Source organism: Sus scrofa, chromosome 2 (genome assembly GCF_000003025.6).
Source record: "Sus scrofa isolate TJ Tabasco breed Duroc chromosome 2, Sscrofa11.1, whole genome shotgun sequence".
Taxonomy (NCBI): Eukaryota; Metazoa; Chordata; class Mammalia; order Artiodactyla; family Suidae; genus Sus; species Sus scrofa.
In genome coordinates this window covers 77,773,859-77,794,833 of record NC_010444.4, presented here as the reverse complement: position 1 = coordinate 77,794,833, position 20,975 = coordinate 77,773,859, and the positions used below count along the sequence as shown (strand labels likewise).

Here is a 20,975-nt window from a genome sequence, read left to right as displayed (position 1 = left end):
AGCTCGGCCAACCCTGACCATCAGCCCTCACATCTGACACTCAGTCCTGCCAGGACCCTGACCCTCAGCCCCATACAACCCTCCATACACTGGGCACCATATCTGGACCACTGAGCTCCCAGCCTTAGCCTTGGATGCTGAACCTTGGCCCCATTCCCTACCCAGCACCCCCAAAGCCAGCTTGGTCCTTCCAGAGCCCAGCCCCACACACCCAGGCACAATCCTGCAACCCCAGTTTCACACTCTCCCCGCAGAACCACCTTCACCTCCACCTTGCCTGGGCTCTGAACTTGCCAACACCCAGACCTTGCTGCCAGCCTGGGAGATCCTCCCCAGACCCTCTGGTCTCACTCACATCACAGGAAAAGAGCCTGTACCTGAAAAAAGCTTCTTGAGCAGAGAACTTCCTTCAGGGGGTCTGCTCTGGGTGCTGATGGTGACCCCCAGCCCCAAGCCCTCCCCCTCTAGTCAAGGCGACCAGATTCTCCCAAGTCATCCACCAGCAGCTTCCCACCTGGTGTTGCCCTGCCTCTGGCAATGAAAGCACTGCTGGCACTGGGGCCCGATTGTTCCCAGGCACTGTGGGAGATTGGACAGCACCTTGCCCCACTCCCTGAATGCCAGGAGTGCCCCCCCGTGTGACAACCAGGTGTCCCCGGACATCACCCAGTATCCCTGCCAGATGAAAACCACTGTACTAACCACTTTGCACAGCAAGGGTTCCCAGGTCTCAGCCTGGGGTCTGGGTGAGGAGTGGGTGCTCACCACTTCCATTCTGTTGCTCATGGACACAAAACCAGTCAGTACAGGACCAGAGCCCACCCATCCACCCACCCTGCCCACTGGAAATAGAGTTCCCGTGGCCACGTAGAAAAACTGGAGCCACAAGTAACTCAAGATGAGTTTATAAAAGGTGCTTTACTTAGCCAGGTATATCCAAAATATCCTTTCAACTTATAATACTTTTTTTTGGTCTTTTCTGTCTTTTTAGGGCTGCACCCCCAGCATATGGAGGCTCCTACACCACAGCTCATGGCAACGCCGGATCCTTAACCCACTGAGTGAGGCCAGGGATTGAACCCGCAACCTCATGGTTCCTAGTTGGATTCGTTTCCCCTGCCATGACAGGAACTCCGCAACTTATAGTACTTGATAAATACTGGGATTTTTACAATCTTTGTTCACACTAAATTCTCAAAATTCAGTGTGTGTTTTACCCTTACAAGTATTTCCCACTTAATTTCCATTGTATTTCATCTGTATATGTGATTTCCCAAAATTGTAAGTGAAAAAGTAGATCCATAGACCCAAGTTTTCCAAACATGCTTATCTTTAAAGTTTTCCAATAAGAGTCAAATATCTGTTTTTACATTGATATTTAAATTAAAAATTACACTTCAGGTGGTGAGTTTGTCCTCTGCCCTAATGTTGTCACCTCCCCAGCCAGGCCCTCCTGGGATGGATCAGCTGGGCTCCAGTATGGCAAGGTTGGAATTTCACACAGCTAGCCCAGCAATGGCCCTGTTGACCCACGGCAAATCCTTATGATCAGTTCGAATTCTTTACCAGCACTCCCCACTCCTCAGAGAACACCCAAACCTCTTCTACAACACTGGGTCTGCGTTCCTGGTGGGGCAGAGCAATGCCTCCCTCCTCAGACACACCCCTGGGAGCAGAGAGGTGCCTCCACCCTCAGACACACATGGGAACACAGCAGTGCCCCCCTTCTCAGACACAGGTGGTCCCCACCCCAGGGCTGCCGTGGTGGTTGTGGTCTGTCCGCAGGGGGTGGTGGAGGGGCCAGGGTGTTCATTTGGGGGAGGACAGATGGACGACAAGTCAACAGATGGGCGGTAGGTGCATGGGCAGTGGGAATGGCAGCCTAACACCCAGAGGGGTGGGGGGTTGTGGACAGGTAGGTGGGTGTTGGGTGGGCAGGTCTCCACCCTGCCCACACCTGCTAAGGTCAGTTTGGGCCTTCTCTGCCCCCTGCCCTGGGGGTAGTCTGGAAGGGTTGGTGGCCTTCCTGCCATCCTGTCCCCAGGTGTGGTATGGGGCAGCATGTGGCATCTGTGGTCTGTGCAATACCCTCTCCAGATCCCTCTTCTACCTGTTCCACATGGAGCTGAGTGAGATGGCAGCCCCTGGCCTTCTGACCAGGGCCCACTCCTCTGCATGCCTTAGGGGCCAGGGCCACTCAAGTTGGCCTCTGAGGCCTGTCCTCTCAGCACTGGACACCTTCCCAGGCCAGCCTTCCTCCACAGGCCTGCTCCTCACTCCTCCTGGTGCTCCTGGTCACCCTTTTCATCCCCCAGCAGTCACCTGGCCCTGCACCCAGGAAAGGCTCAGCGGGGATCCCCCGACCTCCCCACATTGACCAGGAGCTGCCACTGGGGGACAGCATAGCCTGCACTGGCCACAGGGCCTGAGGTCAGGAATGGTCTGGCAGCTCCAGCCCCACCAGGGTGTTCCTGCCTCCTGGGGTAGGTGGGGGACCCAAGGACCCTTGAAGCACCCCACACACATACCTGTCCAGCTCCCTCAGGGTTGTCCCTGCCTGATCCCTCCACCCCAGGTGGAGGACCAGCTGCAGTCCCCAAGGAGGCTGGGCTTAGCTCTGGGGCCTTAAGAGTCACCCCCATCCCACTCCCTCTGGGGGCTGCTGTCCAATCCAGTCCTGAACCCAGACATCATGGCTCAGAGCCTCCACTCTCCTGATGGTCCTGATGACTCAAGTCTCAGTCCCTCAGATGAGGGGCGGGCAGCATGCAGACTCCAGGCTAGGAGGGCAAGGATCAGCAAGCAACATCTTCACGACATCTTCATGGGCATTCCCCCTTAGTGGTTTGTTTGGGGTCCTGGGTATCAGCCCTCCACACACCCTGAGCCCAGCTGGGCCAACTGGACATCAAAGGCCAGTGAAACAGCCCCTGTACTGTTCTAGAGACTTCTGTGTGGCTGCTTATCAGAGGACCACTCACAGCCTCTGTCTCCTTCCTCCCCCGACCTGCTGAGGCAGAGAGTGACCCCAAGAAGGCAGGCTCCAGCACCAGAGCAGAGGGGCTCCAGCTCACCTCAAAGAAGAGCCCCAAGGCCCCCAGCTGGCCGATGGTGCCAGCAAGGGGAGCTAGCCCCTGGTGGGGGGCAGAGGGTCTGGGGTCAGAGAATGGGCAGCTCCCAGGGTTGGGGCACTGGCTTCTCTGGACATCCCCCCCCTTGGCCCTGAGTCTCCTGCAGAGCACCCTGCTGTCTTGGGAAGATGGGTGAAAAGGCCGCTGGGACCCTCTGTGGGAAGAAGGCTTCCTGCAGTGCCCACTGAGGACTTTGGTTGTGGGGGGATGATGCCGGGAAGGGAAGGGGTGACAGGAGCGGGAAGCCCAGGCTGAGAGCCCCACCCACCGGTTCCCATCATAGGCTCAGTCACCCAGAGACGGGACCAGATGTCCCTGGTGCAGGTGTGGGAAGTGCAGTTTAGTTCCCACCCCATCCCCTCCAAGCCCCTGCCGCATCCCTCTGTCTGTCTGTCTCTGTCTCTCCTTGTCTCTCCACCCTCTTCTCTCTCCTTTCCCCAGGCTCTGACTCTTCCCCACCTCTGCTCAGAACCTTCTTTCTCTGTTCAGCCCACTTGTCCCTCCCTCAGGGTGGCCTCTGCTGACGCCCTGGTAATCGTGCTTTTCCAGCGCTGCCCTCTTAGAGGCCTGCGTCTCCTTATCCAGAAGGTCCCTGGTTCCTGGTTGACCAGCAGAGGCTGGGAGCCGGAGGTGGGGGAGGCAGGTCCACGCCCTCCAAGGGCCTCCACTGCTGGGCAGCAGGAAGTGGGGTCAGGGGCTGGGAAGAGACCCATTCACCAGGCTTGCTGCCCCCCACCCGGGTTAAGGGCCCAGCTTCCCGAGAAGGGCCCAAACCTCCGGCCTGGGAAGGGCCCCACCTTGAGCCGCTTTCCTGTGCAGCCTTTCCTGGTACTGGGGCAGGGGGATGGAACCAAGGAAGCCAGACTCTGGGTTCACACATCTGGGCCCCCCTCACAAGGGCCTGCTCCCAGACCCCTCCAGCCCCAGCTGCCCCTGCCTCGCCCCCTCCCGGCGCCACCTCAGCTCCCCTCCTCTGCCCCCAGACCCCCTGGCCTCAGCTCCCCCCACCCCCGCCCTTAGCCCCTCACCAGCCTCAGCTCCCCTCCCCTGCCCCAGGCCCCTGCTTTGGGCCCCAGTTTCCGCCTCTGTTTGATGATTATAATGCTGAGAACACACACAGGCAGAGCTAGGGATGCTTAGAAACCACATTGCGTGGCTGCTCCTCTCTTACACTGACATCAGGGAAATTGAGGCAAAAGTCATACCCAAAAGTCAGCTGAGAGTTCCCGTCATGGCACAGTGGTTAACGAATCCGACTAGGAACCATGAGGTTGCAGGTTCAGTCCCTGCCCTTGCTCAATGGGTTAACGATCCAGCGTTGCCGTGAGCTGTGGTGTAGGTTGCAGACACAGCTTGGATCCCGCGTTGCTGTGGCTCTGGCGTAGGCTGGCGGCTACAGCCCCGATTAGACCCCTAGCCTGGGAATCTCCATATGCCACAGGAGCGGCCCAAGAAATGGCAAAAAAAAAAAAAAAAGTCAGCTGGGGTGGTGGGGGGCAGCCAGGACCCTCCATCCTTTTCTTCCTGTGTGTCTGCTCTTTATCAGGCCAGGATCACAACGGGGGTGGGGGAACGGGGAGACAAAATCATTCCCACTTCCAGTTCAAGGGGGAAATGACTTCAGCTCCTTGACCTTGAGAAGGACTTCGAAGAAAAGGCACCAGAGGAAGTGAGATGGAGGAGGGGCTGTGGGAAACTTGCTGGGAACCCACTCAGGAGCCTTCACCTGGGCAGAGACCCAGCAGGGTGAGGCATGTGCTAAGGTCCTGAGGCTGCCCAGGCCAGTGGGCTCCAGCCACAGGGAGGAGTTTGGATTTTTCCTTCTGCCACAGGCAGCCTCGGGGTGTCTGTGTACTCAGAGGGTATTTCTAAATTCGCTCTGGGTGCTGGGTGGTGAACCACCTTAAAGGAAAGGGGCCCAGGCTGAGGGGCCCAGGGGAAAGGGCGTGAATGGATTAGGGTGCCGGGAAGATGAACTTCTCAGGACTGGCTGATGACTGCTGTGGGTTGCCTCCCAAATTTCTCCTGTGGATCCCAGACCCCAGTCCTGTGTGGAACAGAGCACTGAGGCAGCCTCATGGCTGGGCATCCCCATCAGGCCTGCCTGTTAGAGGGAGACAAGCTCAGGAGGTGACGTGTCCCAGGCCGGTGGACCTCAGCTCCATCACCCTGGAGAGGATATGACCCCCAGGAGACCCCCACCCCCACAACATCCTTGTCCCCGGGGGAACCATCTTCCAAGTGGTTCCCCACAGGAAGACCAGACCCCCAATGCGACCACCCAAGCTTGGGGGAGGCTGCTCTTCACCAGTGCTATGTGCCCTCTCTGGGCAACAAAGGCTGAGATTCCCGGGATGGGGCGAGCCTGGCAGGGCTCAGATTTCCATTCAGTTGACCTCGACAGTCACTCCTCTTCCGCCTCCATCTTCCCATCTTCTGTCTCTAAAAATGAGACCTGGAATCGGCCCAGACCCTCCGCCTGCCTGTGTAACCTCGGCGGCCTGTCCTCCCTGCCCCCATCTCTGGCCCCCAGCCCCTGCCTCTCTGTCGCCTCCAGGGTCGGGAGTCAGAGTGGGAAAGCCCCTCAGGAAACCCCCGGGGAGCAGCTGGAGAAGAGGGAGGGGAAGCAGGGTCGAGGGTCAGCGGGAAGGAGCCCGGGGCGCCACTATTTAAGCCACCTCCTCCGCCAGCAGGGGACAGAGCAGGGGACAAAGCATGGAGCAGGGCCTCGCCCTCCTGCTTCCCCTCTTTCTGGGGCTGCTCCAGCCTGGCCACGGTGAGGGTTCGGGGAGGAGGTTCTGAGCGGGGAGGGGGCTTAGGGGAGAAGAAGGGGCTCAGGCAGGGGATGGGCGGTTCTGGGAGGTGAGGGGCGAGCCCACAGACAGCAGAGAGCCAAGGAGGGAGGGGCTGAGGCTGGGGGCGCGGGGCCTGGGGAGGCGGGGCTGAGGGTGCCTTCTGCCAGCAGGTGGGCGGCTGGAGGTGGAGCCCCCGGAGCCCGAGGTGGCTGTGGCTGTGGGCGAGTCGCGGCAGTTCGCCTGTCGCCTGGCCTGCGCAGACGGCCAGGTGGCCTCGGTGCAGTGGCGGGGCCTGGACACCAGCCTGGGCTCCGTAAAGTCAGGCACGGGCAGCAGCGTCCTCTGGGTGCACAACGCCTCGCTGTCGGCTGCGGGGACCCGCATGTGCGTGGGCTACTGCGGGAAACGCTCTTTCCATCACACAGTGAATCTCCTGGTGTTCGGTAAGCACCCCCTCCCTGCTGCCTTGTCACAAACCGGGCCCAGTCAGCGGCCCTGCTTTCCCTCTGTCCCCTGGCACCTCTTCCTGGGAGGCTTCCCCGATTGCCCATCCTTCCCCAGTTTGAGGCTGGCCTCGCAGGTCCTCCTGAGTTGCCCTGCAGTTTGCTCCCTCCTCCCTAGATCCCCTCTCCCCACCACCCAAACTTCACCCCAAGCCTTCCATACCTGCCCTTTCTGCCCTTGACTCCACTCCAGTGCTTTTAACCACACAGGGTGTGGCGCTGGGTCTTCCCTGTCTCTGTGCACCAGCAGCCCACACTCACCCCAGTGCCCCCTCCTCAAGGCCCAGCCCTCAGGGCTTAGCCCACCTCTCCCTCCACAGCCTTCCCTGACCAGCTGACTGTGTCACCAGAGTCCCTGGTGCCTGGGCGGGACCGAGAGGTAGCCTGCACAGCCCACAATGTCAGCCCTGCTCGCCCTGATGTCTTCTCCATGTCCCTGCTCCTGGGGGATCAGGAACTTGAGGGGGTGCAGACCCTGGACAGGGATGTGATGGAGGAGCCCCAGGAGGATGAGGACCCACTGTTCCAAGTGACAGAACGCTGGTTGCTGCCTCCCTTGGGAATCCCTGCCCCACCCACCCTCCACTGCCAGGTGACCATGAGCCTGCCGGGCTTGAATCGGAGCCACCGCCAGTCCATTCCAGGTGAGTCTGGGGGTCGCCCAGGAAGTGGGTGAGGTCACACCCCCCAGCTCCTGTGAGCCTGGATGAGCAGTGCCCAGGGTGCTTCTGGAATCCTGCTTCCGCCCTTGCTTGCTATGCTCCCATCTGGACTGGTCACAGCCCCATAGCAGGTGGGAAAACTGCACTGGATCTTAGTCTGTCCCCCGGTGGCAGCCAGAGTGCTACTTCTCACTCCTTCCTTCCACATGTTTGCTGAGCACTGCCCTCTACTAGGCTCGTGAGGTTCTGCCCCTCCTCTGCTCAGAGCCCTCCGGGGCTCCCACCTTCCTCTGAGTATGCCCATGGGCCCCTGCATAGCCCACCTCGTGCCCCTCTCCCTGTCCTCACCTCCTCCCTCTTTACCCCCCACTCATTCTGCTGCTCCTCCAACACACACACCCCCAGGGCCTTTGCATTGCTCTGCCCTCCACCCCTCTCAGGTCACCTTCCCAATGAGCCTTGCCCTGACCTCCCTGTCCTAGGGGTCAAGCCCCCCCCACAGGCCCTTTCTCTTCTACAGAGGGTTTGTTGACACCTTTTATCAACATCCCATATGTGTTGGATTTTTTTTCCATTATCTGTCTTCCCTGCTGTTGTTTCATCAAGAGAGGAATGTGTCACTCTCATTCATGGATGTGGAGCCATCCCCTTCCCTTTCCCCACCCCTCAGCTCCATCATAGTAAAGTCTAGTACTCTAAGGCCCTGCTCTCTGAGCACATGTTGCCTGCCATGCTCCTTTACAGTTGAGGAAAGTGACACACAGAGATTTAGATGCCTGCTGAGGGGAATGGGCAGCAATGGACCTTCACCCCTTCCCTATTCACTGGGGCACCCTGAGATTCACCCAAGTGGCCCAAGATGGGGCTGGGAGCAGTCTTGGCCCAACCACATGGTCCAGATGGAGAGGCTGAGGCAGGGGAGGCACCTAGGCAGCAGGGAGAACAAATGCTCCCCTGTTTCCAGTCCTGCAGGGCCTGACCTCCCCGGAGCCCTGTGTCACAACCTCCTTGGAGTCCCCCATCACAACCTCCCCTGAGACCCCAGAACAGACCTCCACCCACAGCCCCAGAAGTCCCGACCCCGAGCCAGGGAACAGCTCCACCAGGCCCTGCCACCCAGAAATCCACCAGGTGTCAGCACTGGGAACTCTGGAGTTGCTGTGTGAGGCGGCCTGCGGCCCAGGTGTGGCCGTGCACTGGACCCAGGCTCCCGGTGGGCTGGCAGCCTACAAGACAAGGGAGGCCGGGGCCCAGGCTTGGCTTACCAGCGGGAGCACGCTGTGGACTGAGTGCCACCCTGAGGGCTGGTTCCAGTGTCGCCTGGACCCAGGGGGCCAGATGGCCAACCTGTACCTGGTCCCAGAAATCTGTGAGTCTGGGGGCTGGGGTGGGCACTGGGGGAGGCTGGGAGGCAGGGAAACCTCGTGTCTGGATTTTAAACCGGGAGGCACCCTGCCAGCCTATGTCCCCAGCTGTCTGCCATGCTTCCCTAACACTGTTAAGTCATAGCTGCCTGCATGGCGATAACTGTTAAGTTTCTGGGACCATATAGATGTCACAGTAGTTTGTAAATTCTGACCTCTATGGACTGCAACAGCCTGTGGAATAAAATAAAATATGACCACTTCGGTAATTTCAGCTTTTCTAGTAGCCACATTCAGGAAAAAAAAAAAAAAAATGGAAAAAGTCTGATAAGGAGCTCCCTTGTGGCTAAGTGGGTTAAGGATCTGGCATTGTCACTGCTCTGGCTCTGGTTACAGCAGTGGCACAGGTTTGATCTCTGGCCTGGGGGATTTCTGCTTGCCGTGAATGTGGCCAAAAAAAAAAAGTCTGATAATATATTGCATCAAATCTAGTATATCTCAAATATTATCTTCTCAACATGTAACCTACAACAAAGCATGAATCAGTTTTTTTTTTTCAAACTAAGTCTTCAAAATATGATGTGCATTTTACATGAACAGTGCTGTCCATTCAGAATGGCCACGCTTTAAATGCAGTCCTCACAAGTAGCCCCTCACTGGACAGCCTACTTCTCACTATAAGGTCCTATGAACTTTTCAAAAGGTTTACTCTAGGGAGTTCCCGTCGTGGGGCAGTGGTTAATGAATCTGACTAGGAACCATGAGGTTGCAGGTTTGATCCCCGGCCTCGCTCAGTGAGTTAAGGATCTGGCATTGCCATGAGCTGTGGTGTAGGTCACAGATGCGGCTCATATCCTGCATTGCTGTGGCTCTGGCATAGGCCGGCGGCTACAGCTCCAATTAGATCCCTAGCCTGGGAACCTCCATATGCCACAGGTGCAGCCCTAGAAAAGACCAAAAAAAAAAAAGTTTCACTCCAAAGGTCTTTGGAAGTTCCTGTTGTGGCTCAGCAGTAATGAAGCCAGATGATATCTGTGATGATGCATGTTCAATCCCTAGCCCCACTCAGTGGGTAAAGGATCTGGCGTTGCCATGAGCTACATCGCAGGTTGCAGATGCAACTTGAATCTGGAATTACTGTGGCTGTGGCGTAGGTTGGCAGCTGCTACTCTAATTCGACCCCTAGCCTAGGAACTTCCATATGCTGTGGCTGTGGCCCTAAAAATTAAAATAAAATAAAATAAGGGCCTTTGGATAGTCCAGCGATTTTTGTACATTTCTAAAGACATTCTAAATGGTGAAGTCCTTTGTAAAATGTTAGGGGACTCGGTGAATGTGGGAGCCCTTAGCAGACTCTGCTAAGCTGCTCCCCAAACCTGCAGGGGTGTAAGGGCTCCCTTTGTATCTTGCCCCAGGCTCCCTGCCAGCATCTGCAGCCCTATGGACGGGTAGCTTGGTGCTGGGGCTGCTTCTCCTGGTGTTCCTCATCTACCGCCTGTGGAAACGCTGCCGGCCCACCAGCTGATGACCAGGCCTACGCTCCTCTGGGCCTCCGGCGCCACCTGGACCACAAAGAGGAGGACTCTTTCCACTCAGTTGCAACGAGAGGACATTGACAGGGTTATGGACAGCAGAGGGGCTGACCATGCACCCTTTACCTTGATGGCAGCACATCCAGGCTTCCCAGCTGGCTGGGCTTCCCCTCAGTGAGGCCCCTGGGGAGCCACCCCAACAGTGCAGAGCTGGAGAATAAAGAGCATCTGGCCTAACTTTGGCAGTGGTTCCTGTGGTAGAACAGACATTGGAATCCTCTACACAGCTCCAGGCATCCTCTGCTCTGGGTGACTCCCCAGAGAGACAAGGAAGGACAGACACCCCAGCCCCACCTGGCCAGGGCTCGGGGAGAGGTGTGCACTCTGCCTGCCTGCTGCCCTTCCCTGGGGGGGAAACGGGACACTGACGCTAAAAGAATAATTAGGAGTCCTCAAAAGAAGCGGAGAAGAGAGAGTGCCCTGGTGGCTCAGCGGGTTAAAGACCCTGTGTTGTCACCACTGTGGCACAGGTTTGATTCCTGAACTGGGAATTTCCGTGTGGCCAAAAAAAAAAAAAGCAGCAGCAGCGGAGATTTGTTGGGGATGGCATGGGCAAAGACAGACAGAGGTGACTTGTTAAGGGAAATAGCATCTCTTTGCGAATGGCTGTGGGCTAAGGTGGCGGGAAAGGCAAGACAGAGGGGCTGGATATGAGATTGGCAGGACTGTAGATGCCAGGGACTTCAGCCTGCTATAACTGGGCGCTCTGAGAGAGTTGAGAGTTATAGAGGATGCAGGCGACAAAGATCCCTCTGGTGGGAAGGAAAGGTAATAGCCAGGGGCGAATAATTGGGAACCGTGAGTACTCCACTCACTCAGCAGGCGCGTACCGGGGACTAAGGGCAGAGGGAGCGCAGAGTGGACCCCGAACACAGTCTGGTGCATAGAGGGAGCTTTTCCCCACGAAGTGCTACACAGTCAGACGTAGACTGAATTAGGCTGAGCACAAACGCTGAGTTGAAAATCAGAAAAGGGAGGGGGACATTACTTAGTCCTGGAGGTGGGGTGGAGCCATACCGCCTATGCTCAGCAGGGCGTCTTTGGTAACCAAGGAGACCGGTTGCCAGGGCACCGTGCTAATGAAGGGCTCGCCCACTACCAAGATGGCAAGCAATCCAGCTTCACACCAGAAACCAAGCCCTTCCTAGGGATCCATTTTGGAGTCTGGCAAAATTTAAGTTCCTGGCCCAAGCCAGGAAAACCAGCCAGCACACGTAAAGAGGAAACCTGAGAGAGAATGCCAGTTAGAACCTAGGAGAAAGAGTGGCCTGCGGTGGTGATTTCCCAGTATCCCAGCGGGATCCGGGTGCTCTCTGCCCTTAACCAAGATGGCCGGCCCGAGTCGCTAGCGTACTGTGAAATATGGCGGCGCTTCCGGCCCTGTCGCCCTCAGCGAAGATGGCGGCAGTGGAGAAGCGGCGGCCGGCGATGACCCAGGCGGCCAGTATCACGGACAGCGGCCGGCCAGGGGTCTCCCGAGCAGCTGTGACGGCCGAGAGTGAGGAGGACTTTCTGCGGCAGGTCGGCGTGACGGAGATGCTGCGCGCGGCCCTGCTGAAGGTGCTGGAGGCGCGACCCGAGGAGCCCATTGCCTTCCTTGCACACTATTTCGAGAACATGGGCCTGCGCTCGCCTGCAAACGGCGGCGCCGGGGAGCCCCCGGGCCAGCTCCTGCTGCAGCAGCAGCGCCTGGGCCGCGCGCTATGGCATCTTCGCCTGGCTCACCACTCCCAGAGGTGCGGGGCTGGGCCGGGCCCGGGCGGGTAGGGGATGCGGCCGGACCTCAACTCCCAGCGTGCTCCGTGCTGCTCGCTCCCCGCCTCGGCGCCGGCGATATAGCGTGGGGCTTGCTGGGAACTGTGGTCCGTTGCCCCTGGCGCGGGGTGGGCGCGCACTGCTGTCAGCTGGAGGTTCCCGGCTCGGCCACCGAGATGAGGGCCAGTGCTGCGAGCTCTGGTCGACTTTGTCTTTTGTGATGCCTTTTTGCAGGTGCTGAGCTTCCCTTTGCAGCCCTAGGGCAAGGCCTCCTGCGGGCAGGAGGGGTGTCCGGGAAGGGGCCTGCATGACGCACAGGGAAAGGCCAGCAGGCGCACTGGCCTGGAGGCTGTAGGGCTGCAGTGTGGGGGTCCACAGGGGAAGGGAAGGCCGTGGAACTTTCGCATGGCGGTGTGGAGGGGATGGTGCCTGCCGCCCACCCCCACCCCCAGCTCTGAGCCCATAGAAGGGGATTGAGAAACACCCGTTGAATGTGTGAGCCATACCACGTGGATGGAGAGAACCAGCATCAACCAGACAAGGTTGCTGCTGGATGTAGGTGGGCTGGGACTTAGATTGGGGGTTCCCCAGAAGCAGAGCCTGAGGCGAGCATTCACATGGGGATCACGTTATAAGAAGGTGCTCTCAGAGAACTCAGGAAGGGGAGGAAGCCAGGCAGGGGAGAGTTTCAGCCTAATCCCCCAGCCCCCCTATCTGGAGGCAGCTCCTAAGAAGGGGAGCACAGAGAGGCTTGGAGGAAGCCTGGGTGTGGGGAGGGGTATGGAGAGCAGGCACCCATGCAGAGTGCCTGTCTGTGCCACAGGGGGAAGGGGGGAGTGTCCAAGGTGACAGCCAGAAAAGGGGGTGGCCAGAGATAGGGACCTGGCAGGGAGCAAGCTGGTGAGCGTCCAGAGCTCAGGGCACATGCTCTGAAGGTCGAGTTGCTGCTTTTGCTGGGGCCGAGGTGGCAGGAGTTGTGCAGGGAACAGGAACAGGAACAGGTCCCTGAGATGGGAGGTCACACTGGTTCTGAGGGGAGCTGAGTAGGGGGCTGGGAAAATCTTGCAGCAGAAAGGTGGGCAGTCAGGTCTGCAACGGAGACGTGACAGGGGCAGGAGGTTGTCACTTGGGAGGGGTTATGAAGGCCTCGGGGGAGCTGGGAAGAGCCCAGGATCCAACTCTGAGGGGCCACAGCCTCAGCAAACCCACAGCAAAGCATGAGAAGGCCGACCAGACATGGAGGAGGGAACCAGAGGAGAGGGGCAGCCCAGGACAACTTCCAGGAGGAAGAGTCAGTAGCAGGGTCGTGTACAGTTTTTTAGGTCAGGTACTGCACAAGCCACCCACCCCATAGACATCACAGGCGGGGACTTTTGTGTGAAGCCTTCTGGCAGAGCTTCTAATTCACACAAAGGCACCTTGTGAGCTGTCGGCAGCCCTGGGTCCAGTGGCTCTGTAGATGAGGGTTGAGAAGTGTCCTGGGTTTTGAACAAAGGGAGCTGTTTGAGTTTTCCAGGGCTGCTGGAACCACTTATCACAAACTTGGTAACTTAAAACAATAGAAATTGCAGCTTACCATTGTGGTGCAATGGGATCCACGGCATCTCTGGAGCACTGGGACGCAGGTTCCATCCCCAGCCTGGCACCATAGGTTATAGATCCAGTGTTGCTGCAGCTGCAGCATAGGTCACAACTGCAGGTTAGATCTGATCCCTGACCAGGAAAATCTGAAATCAAGGTGTGGCAGACTCTGGTCTCTCTGGTGACTCCAGGGGAGGGTCCTTCTTGCCTCTTGCAGATTCTGGGGGCTCCAAGCATCCTTGGCCTCTGGCTGCATCACCCCAGCCTCTGCCTCATCTTCCGTGGTTTCTTCTCTGTGTCTCTGTCTCTCTCTCACAAGGACACTTGGCACTGGATTTCAGGCTGTCTCACTTCATCTCCAGATCCTGAACTAATTATACCTGCGGAGACCCTAATCCCTAATAAGCCGCACTCACAGGTTCTGGATGGACATGCATTGGGGGCCACTATTCATTGCACTGCAGGGGTGTTGGGGTGCTGGCTGGGGACACAGAGGAACAGGAGTGGGCAAGACCCATGGCAGGTGCTGGTGGCCATGTTCCAGGGCTCCAGGGTGCGCCTGATCCCCCCAGAGACAGGGCTGGTAGGGGACTCAGTGGTGGGTTCAGTCAGTTGCCCCTTAACCTCTGCTGACAGGTCAGAAGCCAAGGCCAGGTCAAGGTGAGTCCTGGGTGTGAGGGGTGGTCCCCCCAGGCCAGACAGCTTTGTCCCGAGGCAGAGAGGTAGGCTGGAGCACCATGGGGCCATTCTTGAGAGTGTCCTCAGCATGAAAGATTTGGGGAGAATGTTAAAAAACCCCTCTGCTGGTGCCTGAGAAATCAGAAGTGCTGGCCACTAGGACTGGTCATGGTGGTGCTGGCATCGCATTGGCCCTCGGAGCACACACAGAGCTGACTCCGGACCTGCAGGGGCCACCAGGGGAGAGCGCCAGAGTCAGACCTGGGCACTGTGGCTCCAAAAAAGATGCAAAAGCACTACTTGGTCTGAGCCAGGCTCCTCAGCTCCAAGCCTTTTCAGCAGAGGGGCCCATCCTGGGCTTGGGTGGGGGGCAGCTTCCATGGCCCCACCCACTTGACAGCCAGAAGCCCCATCATGACAAGCACAGACATCCCCAGTGACCCCTGAGGACAGATTTTCCCCAGGCGAGACCCCTGGGTTAGGAAATTTCACTCCAGGAGACTGTGCTCCACAACCATCTGACCCCTGAGGTCCTGGGATGCTGCACATGTTTAAATACACACCTGGCAGTAGGTGGGGGTGACTCACAAACGCCGGGGCCACCCTGGTCTACACCTGCTGCCTCAGTGGGAATTTATGCAGGCCTCTGCTGTGAGCAGGGAGAAAACCCAGTTCCTTTCCAAACAATGAACCAGAGTCCCTCCCCTGGCACTGCTGACACTGGGGGCAGTCACTCTGTGGGGGGCCATCCTGGGCCGCCCCCCACCCATTGGTGACAACCAAAACTGTCCCCAGGCATCACTGGTGTCCTCTGTGGGCAGAATCACCCCCACTGAGAGCCCCCAGTCAGCAGCAGGAAGTCTCTGTGACTCCAGGACACAGCCTGTCAAGAGGTTCTTTTTTGTTTGTTTGATTTTGGTTTTGTTTTTTTACAGCCACACCTGCGGCATATAGAAGTTCCCAGGCAAGGGGTTGAATCAGAGCAGCAGCTGCCAGCCTATGTGACAGCCACAGGAACACCAGATCTGAGTCACATCTTGACCTAAGCCACAACCTGTGCCAATGCTGGACCCTTAACCCTCTGAGCGAGGACAGGGATTGAACCTGCATCCTCACAGATGCTGTGTTGGGTTCTTAACCCATTGAGCCACAGTGGGAACTCCTGAGAGGTTGTTTTTTTTTTTAACAAAGCCCCACATGCTTTGCAAACCACTCTGTGTGGGAGGTGACTCACATGAAGCCTGAGGACCAGGTGGCTGGGGAGCCCCTGGAGGACGGACAGACTGACGGATGATGGACAAGAGGCTGCAGCCTAGCACCAGGGATGGCTTTCCTCTGGGTATCTCACCTGCTACTCTGATCTCACTGGGCTGGAAGTGCCTCCGGTGAACCTTCCTGCCCAAGGCCTGGGATCCGTGCTAAACAGCAACAGGACGAGCTTGATTTCGTTAAGGACAGGCACACGCGGGCCCTGCCACATGCTGGCCTGGTCTGGGCCACCAGGCACAGTCTTCCTTCTGTCCTCCCTGAGATTTAAGGACCAGGACACCTGTTCTCCAGACAGGACAGCAAGGACAGTGGCTGGAACTAGTGCTGGTTTGGGCCCCACCCCTGCTGCCACCTCCAGGGGACGAGGATTAGCTCAAGGCAACAAGGGAGTGACAGGCCCCTGGGGGAGTTGTCCAGCAGAGCAGAGTGGATGGGGAACCCTCAGGCACTGCCAGGATGAACTGGTGGCAGGAACAGACACCTGAAATCTCTATGGCCTCACACAGCCAAGGGGCCTCTCACTGCAGGGTTGGCAGGGACTGTCTGGGAGCCTACACAGTCAAGCCAGTGGCCAAGGGCTGTGGGCTGGCTCTTTTTTTTTTTTTTTTTTTTTGCTATTTCTTGGGCTGCTCCCACAGCATATGGAGGTTCCCAGGCTAGGGGTCGAATCGGAGCTGCAGCCACCGGCCTATGCCAGAGCCACAGCAACGCGGGATCTGAGCCGTGTCTGCAACCTACACCGCAGCTCACAGCAACGCCGGATCATTAACCCACTGAGCAAGGGCAGGGACCGAACCCGCAACCTCATGGTTCCTAGTCGGATTCGTTAACCACTGCACCACAGCAGGAGCTCCTGGGCTGGCTCTTATAACCTCCACGGAAGTGGGCCCTACCATGCTTCTGTCACGTGTGGCCACCTGCCTTCAAGACACCCCTGAGATCCCTCCATATTCACGCTTTCCTGGCCCCCTCCCATGTCACACTGGGCCACCCGCTGTAGGGGACCAGTATGATGTAGTGAGGGGAAGAGGCCTCCACAGGGAGCCTTCAGAGGCTGGGGTCCTGGCTGCCAGCCAAGCCACTCCTGGTTTCTGACTCAGGCTGTGATGTGACCTAGGAGTGGGGTAACTGCTACGCTGCCACAGAGCTGACGTGGAACCACCACTGCCAGGGTGGCTCACAGCCCCTTGTCCTGGTGAAGAAGTTGATAACAGGAGCCCCTACAAAGGGCTGTTATGAGGTGGCAGCAGCTGGTGCAGTGCCAGTTGTGACACTGCATCTGGCACCCTAAAGCTCCAGCACATCGTGAGGACCCCACAGTGAGGATGGGCAGCTGGGGGAGATCCCAGGTCCCATCCTCCCCCTGGGGACTCAGTTCCTCCTCTATGAAGGGCCTCGATTCCTGGTGCCCATGGGGTTAGTACATCCAGGCCTAGCCCTGGGCAGCAGGGAGGGTACTGGACACCAGCTGTGCTCCAGCCTGGCATGTCCCAGGCTCACACCCCTGCTGGCCCCAGAGGTGAGCAGCGTGCCAGGTCCCACAGTTAAGAGTGGAGCTGCGGTACATGTCCTATGTCCTGCCCCAAGTGGAGCCAAGCTTCCAGGAAAGGTGGGTGTGAGCCCTGGCGTCTACCTCTTAGTGGGGCCCTTGGCCTGACCATCATCCCACCCTGAGCCTCCCTTCCCATTTACTTCAGTGGAAATGGAACCAGGCCACAGGCGAGCGCTGGCTGTCCAGGTGAGGATGGATTGAGATGCCGGGTTAACTAGACTCCCAGGCTCACCCCCAGCCCAAGCAGTTCACCACCTCTGAGGTACAGCCTGGCCAGGATGCCTGGCAGGACCTCAGGATCCTCATCAGGTAGGCGGTAAGTAGTGTCAGCACTGCAGCAGGTCCCTGATGTGACTACCACGCTCTGCTGTTGCAGCCACAGGCAGTGTATCTAGACTGATGTGGCCACCTGCCCATAAATCTTCACCAACACCAACAGGCTGCAGCCCGGTGTGAGCCACAAGCTGTGGTTTGCTGACTCTGGGCCTGCGGAGGTGCAATGAGTTAACCTCTGGTAAAAAGTGTGTGGGCCCAGTGACACCCTATGGGTGCGCAGGACACCGGCAGGAGGGCAGGTGCGCCGTGGCTGAGTCAGCGGGCATTTTTCGGGCTCCTGGGCAGTGTTCTGGGCCCTGGGGCTGTAACAGTGACCAGCAGATACAGCCCCTGACGTGGTGACTGCCATGAAGAGAAGTAGAGACAGGAGTTAGGGAGTGGGGAGGCCCGCACCAGAGGTGACATGGAGCAAAGACTCAGAAGCCCGGGAGAGGGCTCTCCAGGCGAGGGCGCAGTCGGGGGCAAAGGTCCTGAGGCCGGATCGGCCTCTCGGGGGGCGGGCCGCGGGTGGGCTGGGCTCTTCCGCGGCCCGACGCCCCCTCCGCCCCGCAGGACAGCCTTCAACAACAACGTCGGCGTGGCCTACGAATGCCTGAGCGCCAGCGGGCGCAAGAAGAAGCCGGGGCTGGACGGGCGCACGTACAGTGAGCTGCTGAAGCGCATCTGCCGCGACGGGGAGGCCCCTGAGGAGGTGGTGGCGCCTCTGCTGCGCAAGATCCAGTGCCGGGACCACGAGGCCGTGCCGCTGGCGGTGTTCCGCGCGGGCATGCTCACCTGCTTCGTGCTGCTGGAATTCGTGTCGCGCGCCGGCGCCCTCTATCGGCTGCTGGAAGACCCGGGCCTGGCCGTGGCCGACCGCCGCGTGGGCCAGGCCGTGCTGGACACGCTGGCGGGGGCCCTGCAGGCCAGCGACGATACCGCGCCCGCCCGCTACCTGGAGGCCGGCTCGCGTCTGGGGCCCGACAGCCTGGCGCTGGCCATGGACCGCGCGCTGGTGGCTCGGCGGCCCAGCGCGGCCATGACCCGGGAGGAGTTCCTGGAGAAGGCCGCCGCCCTCTTCATCGCCAAGGTCAAGCCCGTCGGCTGAGCGCTTCCGTTGGCAGCCACCTTCTCCCCACCCGGACAGCTGGGGTCCTCGAGGTCCGACTCACCTGCTCCTGGGCAGAAAACGGGCTCAGGGCCGGGACTGGGATGTCCCTGCATGCGGGGGTGAAAGGGAGCCCCTCCACACCCAGCTTCCAACCTGGAATGATGTCCCAGCCCCCTCTGGGGGAGGCTGAGAGTCCCTCCCCGCACGCCCGCCAGGGCCCCCTCTTCAGCAGTAATAAAGTCTGTTAGCCAGGCTCACCTGTGTGTGTGCTGCCCCAGCCCTAGCCCATGTCCGCAGAAAATACAGTCCACTCAGGCCACACCCCAGCCAGCCCCCAGCAGGTCCCACCAGTTCTGGGAGACCCCAGGGTAGCCCTGGACTCAGCTTTATGGGAGTGGAGGGCCCCCAGTCTCCCTCCACCAGGGCAACCCCCTAGCAGTTCCCCCTGGACCTCAGTTTCCCCCCGTCAAAAGAAGAGGTCGGCTGGGCAGGTAGGGGTGATGGTGATGACAGGAGTGGCTAACCGCATCCAAGTCGGGCAGTGTCTTGACTCATCGCTGCCCTGTGCGGAAGGTAAACCACTGCCCAAGTTTGGTGGATGGGGAAACCCCGAGGCCCAGAGTAGTGAAGGTCACACCACCAGCAAGGGGTGAGCAGGGATCTGAACCAGGCCGTGCTCTGTAACCCACAGGCACAGCACCTCTGCCACACTCTCTGGCCCATCCCAGGTCCAGGCACACCTGTGAGGTTTGCCAACCGCCCCCAGGTGACCCTCCTCCCCCAGGAGAATCACTTCCTGGATGGGGTAGTTTCCCAGCCCAGAGCAGTTTCGAGCAGAGACTTCATGCTCTTGGCCTCAATTTCCTACCCCACTAAACAGGACTCAAGACAGCCCTTATTCTGACTGAAGGACATCACACAGGGCCACCCTGCCTCACTGTTTCCCAGCATCTGCCCTTGGCCTTGGGCAGCTAATCCATGAGCAAATGATTGTGGCTGACTGGGCTTTCCAAAAACAGCCACAGAGAGTTCCCATTGTGGCTCAGCGGAAACGAATCCGACTAGGATCCATGAGGATATAGGTTCAATCCCTGTTCCTGCTCGGTGGGTTAAGGATCTGGCATCGTTGTAAGCTGTGGTGTAGGTTGCAGACATGGCTCAGATCTGGCATTGCTGTGGCTGTGGCGTAGTCTAGCATCTGTAGCTCCAATTTGACCCCTAGCCTGAAAACTTCCATATGTCACATGTGTGTCCCTAAAAAGCCAAAAAAAAAAAAAAAAAAAAAAACCACCAAAAACCAAAAATAGCCGCAGGTTCCTTTGCCTTCCCACTTGCTCCTCCTGAATCTCCATCCCCTCCAGGGGCAGATGAAAGATGGAATCTACATCCCTCCCCCCCTTGAACTTGATGGCTTTCCTGACAGCACATGGCTTCCAGGCCTGGGTAACAAAAGGCAAGAGGTACCCCTGTGGGTGCTGGCATAAAACACAGCAACCACTTTGTGAGGAAGCCCAGCAGTGTCTGTTGCAGGTCAGTGAGCTAAATAAATGATTGTTACTGTATTCAGCCACAAAGTTTTGGGGTCATTCATTACATAACCAGAAGATTCAGAAAAAGTGCCCTGCTCAGTAAGCATGAGCTGTTACCAATCCCGCACACAGAAAACAGGCCAGACGTGTGAGTGGGCTGAGGACCTTGTCGGACCGGACGGCATCAGGGAGCAAGCTGTGCTGAGATCCCCGCCAGCCCAGAGCTCACAGCCAGGCCAAGCACCCACGTTAGGGGCTAGGATCCGGACGCAGTACCCTGCGGACGCATGGGCCCCAGCATCCTCTGGGCCACTCTGTGGTCCCCTGGGAGGGACCTCCGCCTCCTGGTCATCAGAACTGGGCTGGACAGGGTGTAGCAGGTGTCACTGGTGCCACCAAATCCCCTCCCCAGCTGCCTTGGCTCACGGCTGCCTCTCCAGAGAGGGGCAGGCGTGGCCAATGAGTGACAGTGACAGAATCCAGGAGCCAGCCTGCTTGCCACAGGGGCAGCCAACTCTGGGGACAATTCATGTTCCAGGGGCACCCCAGATCAGGCTGTGGCCACCTCCAGCCAAGGATGCCTCCCCCCTCCCCTGCCCCAGCCATCTTCCCTCACTGCCTCTCCTAAGTGACCATCATGCCTGATCTTGGGTCCAGAGGTCTTGGTTTGCCCTTTACTGGTACAGTCTGGGGAAGTGCAGCTGTCCTGCTTCCCCGGGCTAGCAGCAGCATGGACACTCAGCCTCCCTGCCTTGTGTAGTCCTTCAACAACCCTCACAGAAGGCTCCTCCTCCTGCCCCTTCCCTGAGAGAGGGGTGTCCTCCTGCTCCTCCAGGGGCCTTGCCTCTCCTCGTGCTTCCTCCCCTGGCATCTCATCAGGCCTGTGGCTTCAATTACTGCCTGGTCACCAAGGAGTCTCAAATTCACATCTCAGGCCCAGCCCTGCAGTGCTCCAGCTCCGGAGAGCCAAGCACCTGCTGGGCGTCTCCTCAGGGACATGCCAAGGACATCCCAGGCCTGCCACATGCAAGACGGAAGCCTCCAGTCAGCCTCCCTGAACCTGGGGCTCCTCTGGAGCCTGTGGTCTCTGCAGAAGCCCCCCAGTCTGCCCAGAACAGGGACTCCATCTGGATGCCTC

At 58.6% G+C, this 20,975-nt stretch overlaps 2 protein-coding genes across 4 annotated transcripts; both read left to right on the top strand.

Moving 5' to 3' along the window:
• MADCAM1 (mucosal vascular addressin cell adhesion molecule 1) lies at nt 5,798-10,224 on the top strand. 3 transcript variants are annotated; one of them, XM_021081945.1, is made up of 5 exons: nt 5,798-5,907; nt 6,094-6,369; nt 6,750-7,073; nt 8,056-8,460; nt 8,539-8,724. In XM_021081945.1, the coding sequence occupies exons 1-5, from the start codon at nt 5,847-5,849 to the stop codon at nt 8,598-8,600; spliced, it is 1,128 nt and encodes a 375-aa protein (XP_020937604.1). In that variant the 5' UTR covers nt 5,798-5,846; the 3' UTR covers nt 8,601-8,724.
• Nucleotides 11,400-18,565, top strand: TPGS1 (tubulin polyglutamylase complex subunit 1). Its single transcript, XM_021084307.1, has 2 exons — nt 11,400-11,783; nt 17,771-18,565. The coding sequence occupies exons 1-2, from the start codon at nt 11,410-11,412 to the stop codon at nt 18,303-18,305; spliced, it is 909 nt and encodes a 302-aa protein (XP_020939966.1). The 5' UTR covers nt 11,400-11,409; the 3' UTR covers nt 18,306-18,565.

Bases quoted from the DNA above. Each gene is read 5' to 3' on its own strand.
- MADCAM1 (XM_021081941.1), top strand. From the start codon at position 5,847: ATGGAGCAGGGCCTCGCCCTCCTGCTTCCCCTCTTTCTGGGGCTGCTC. The intron at 7,074-8,055 runs GTGAGTCTGGGG...CCCTGTTTCCAG, and splicing joins CCACCGCCAGTCCATTCCAG to TCCTGCAGGGCCTGACCTCC. The intron at 8,461-9,870 runs GTGAGTCTGGGG...ATCTTGCCCCAG, and splicing joins GTACCTGGTCCCAGAAATCT to GCTCCCTGCCAGCATCTGCA.
- TPGS1 (XM_021084307.1), top strand. From the start codon at position 11,410: ATGGCGGCGCTTCCGGCCCTGTCGCCCTCAGCGAAGATGGCGGCAGTG. The intron at 11,784-17,770 runs GTGCGGGGCTGG...TCCGCCCCGCAG, and splicing joins CTGGCTCACCACTCCCAGAG to GACAGCCTTCAACAACAACG.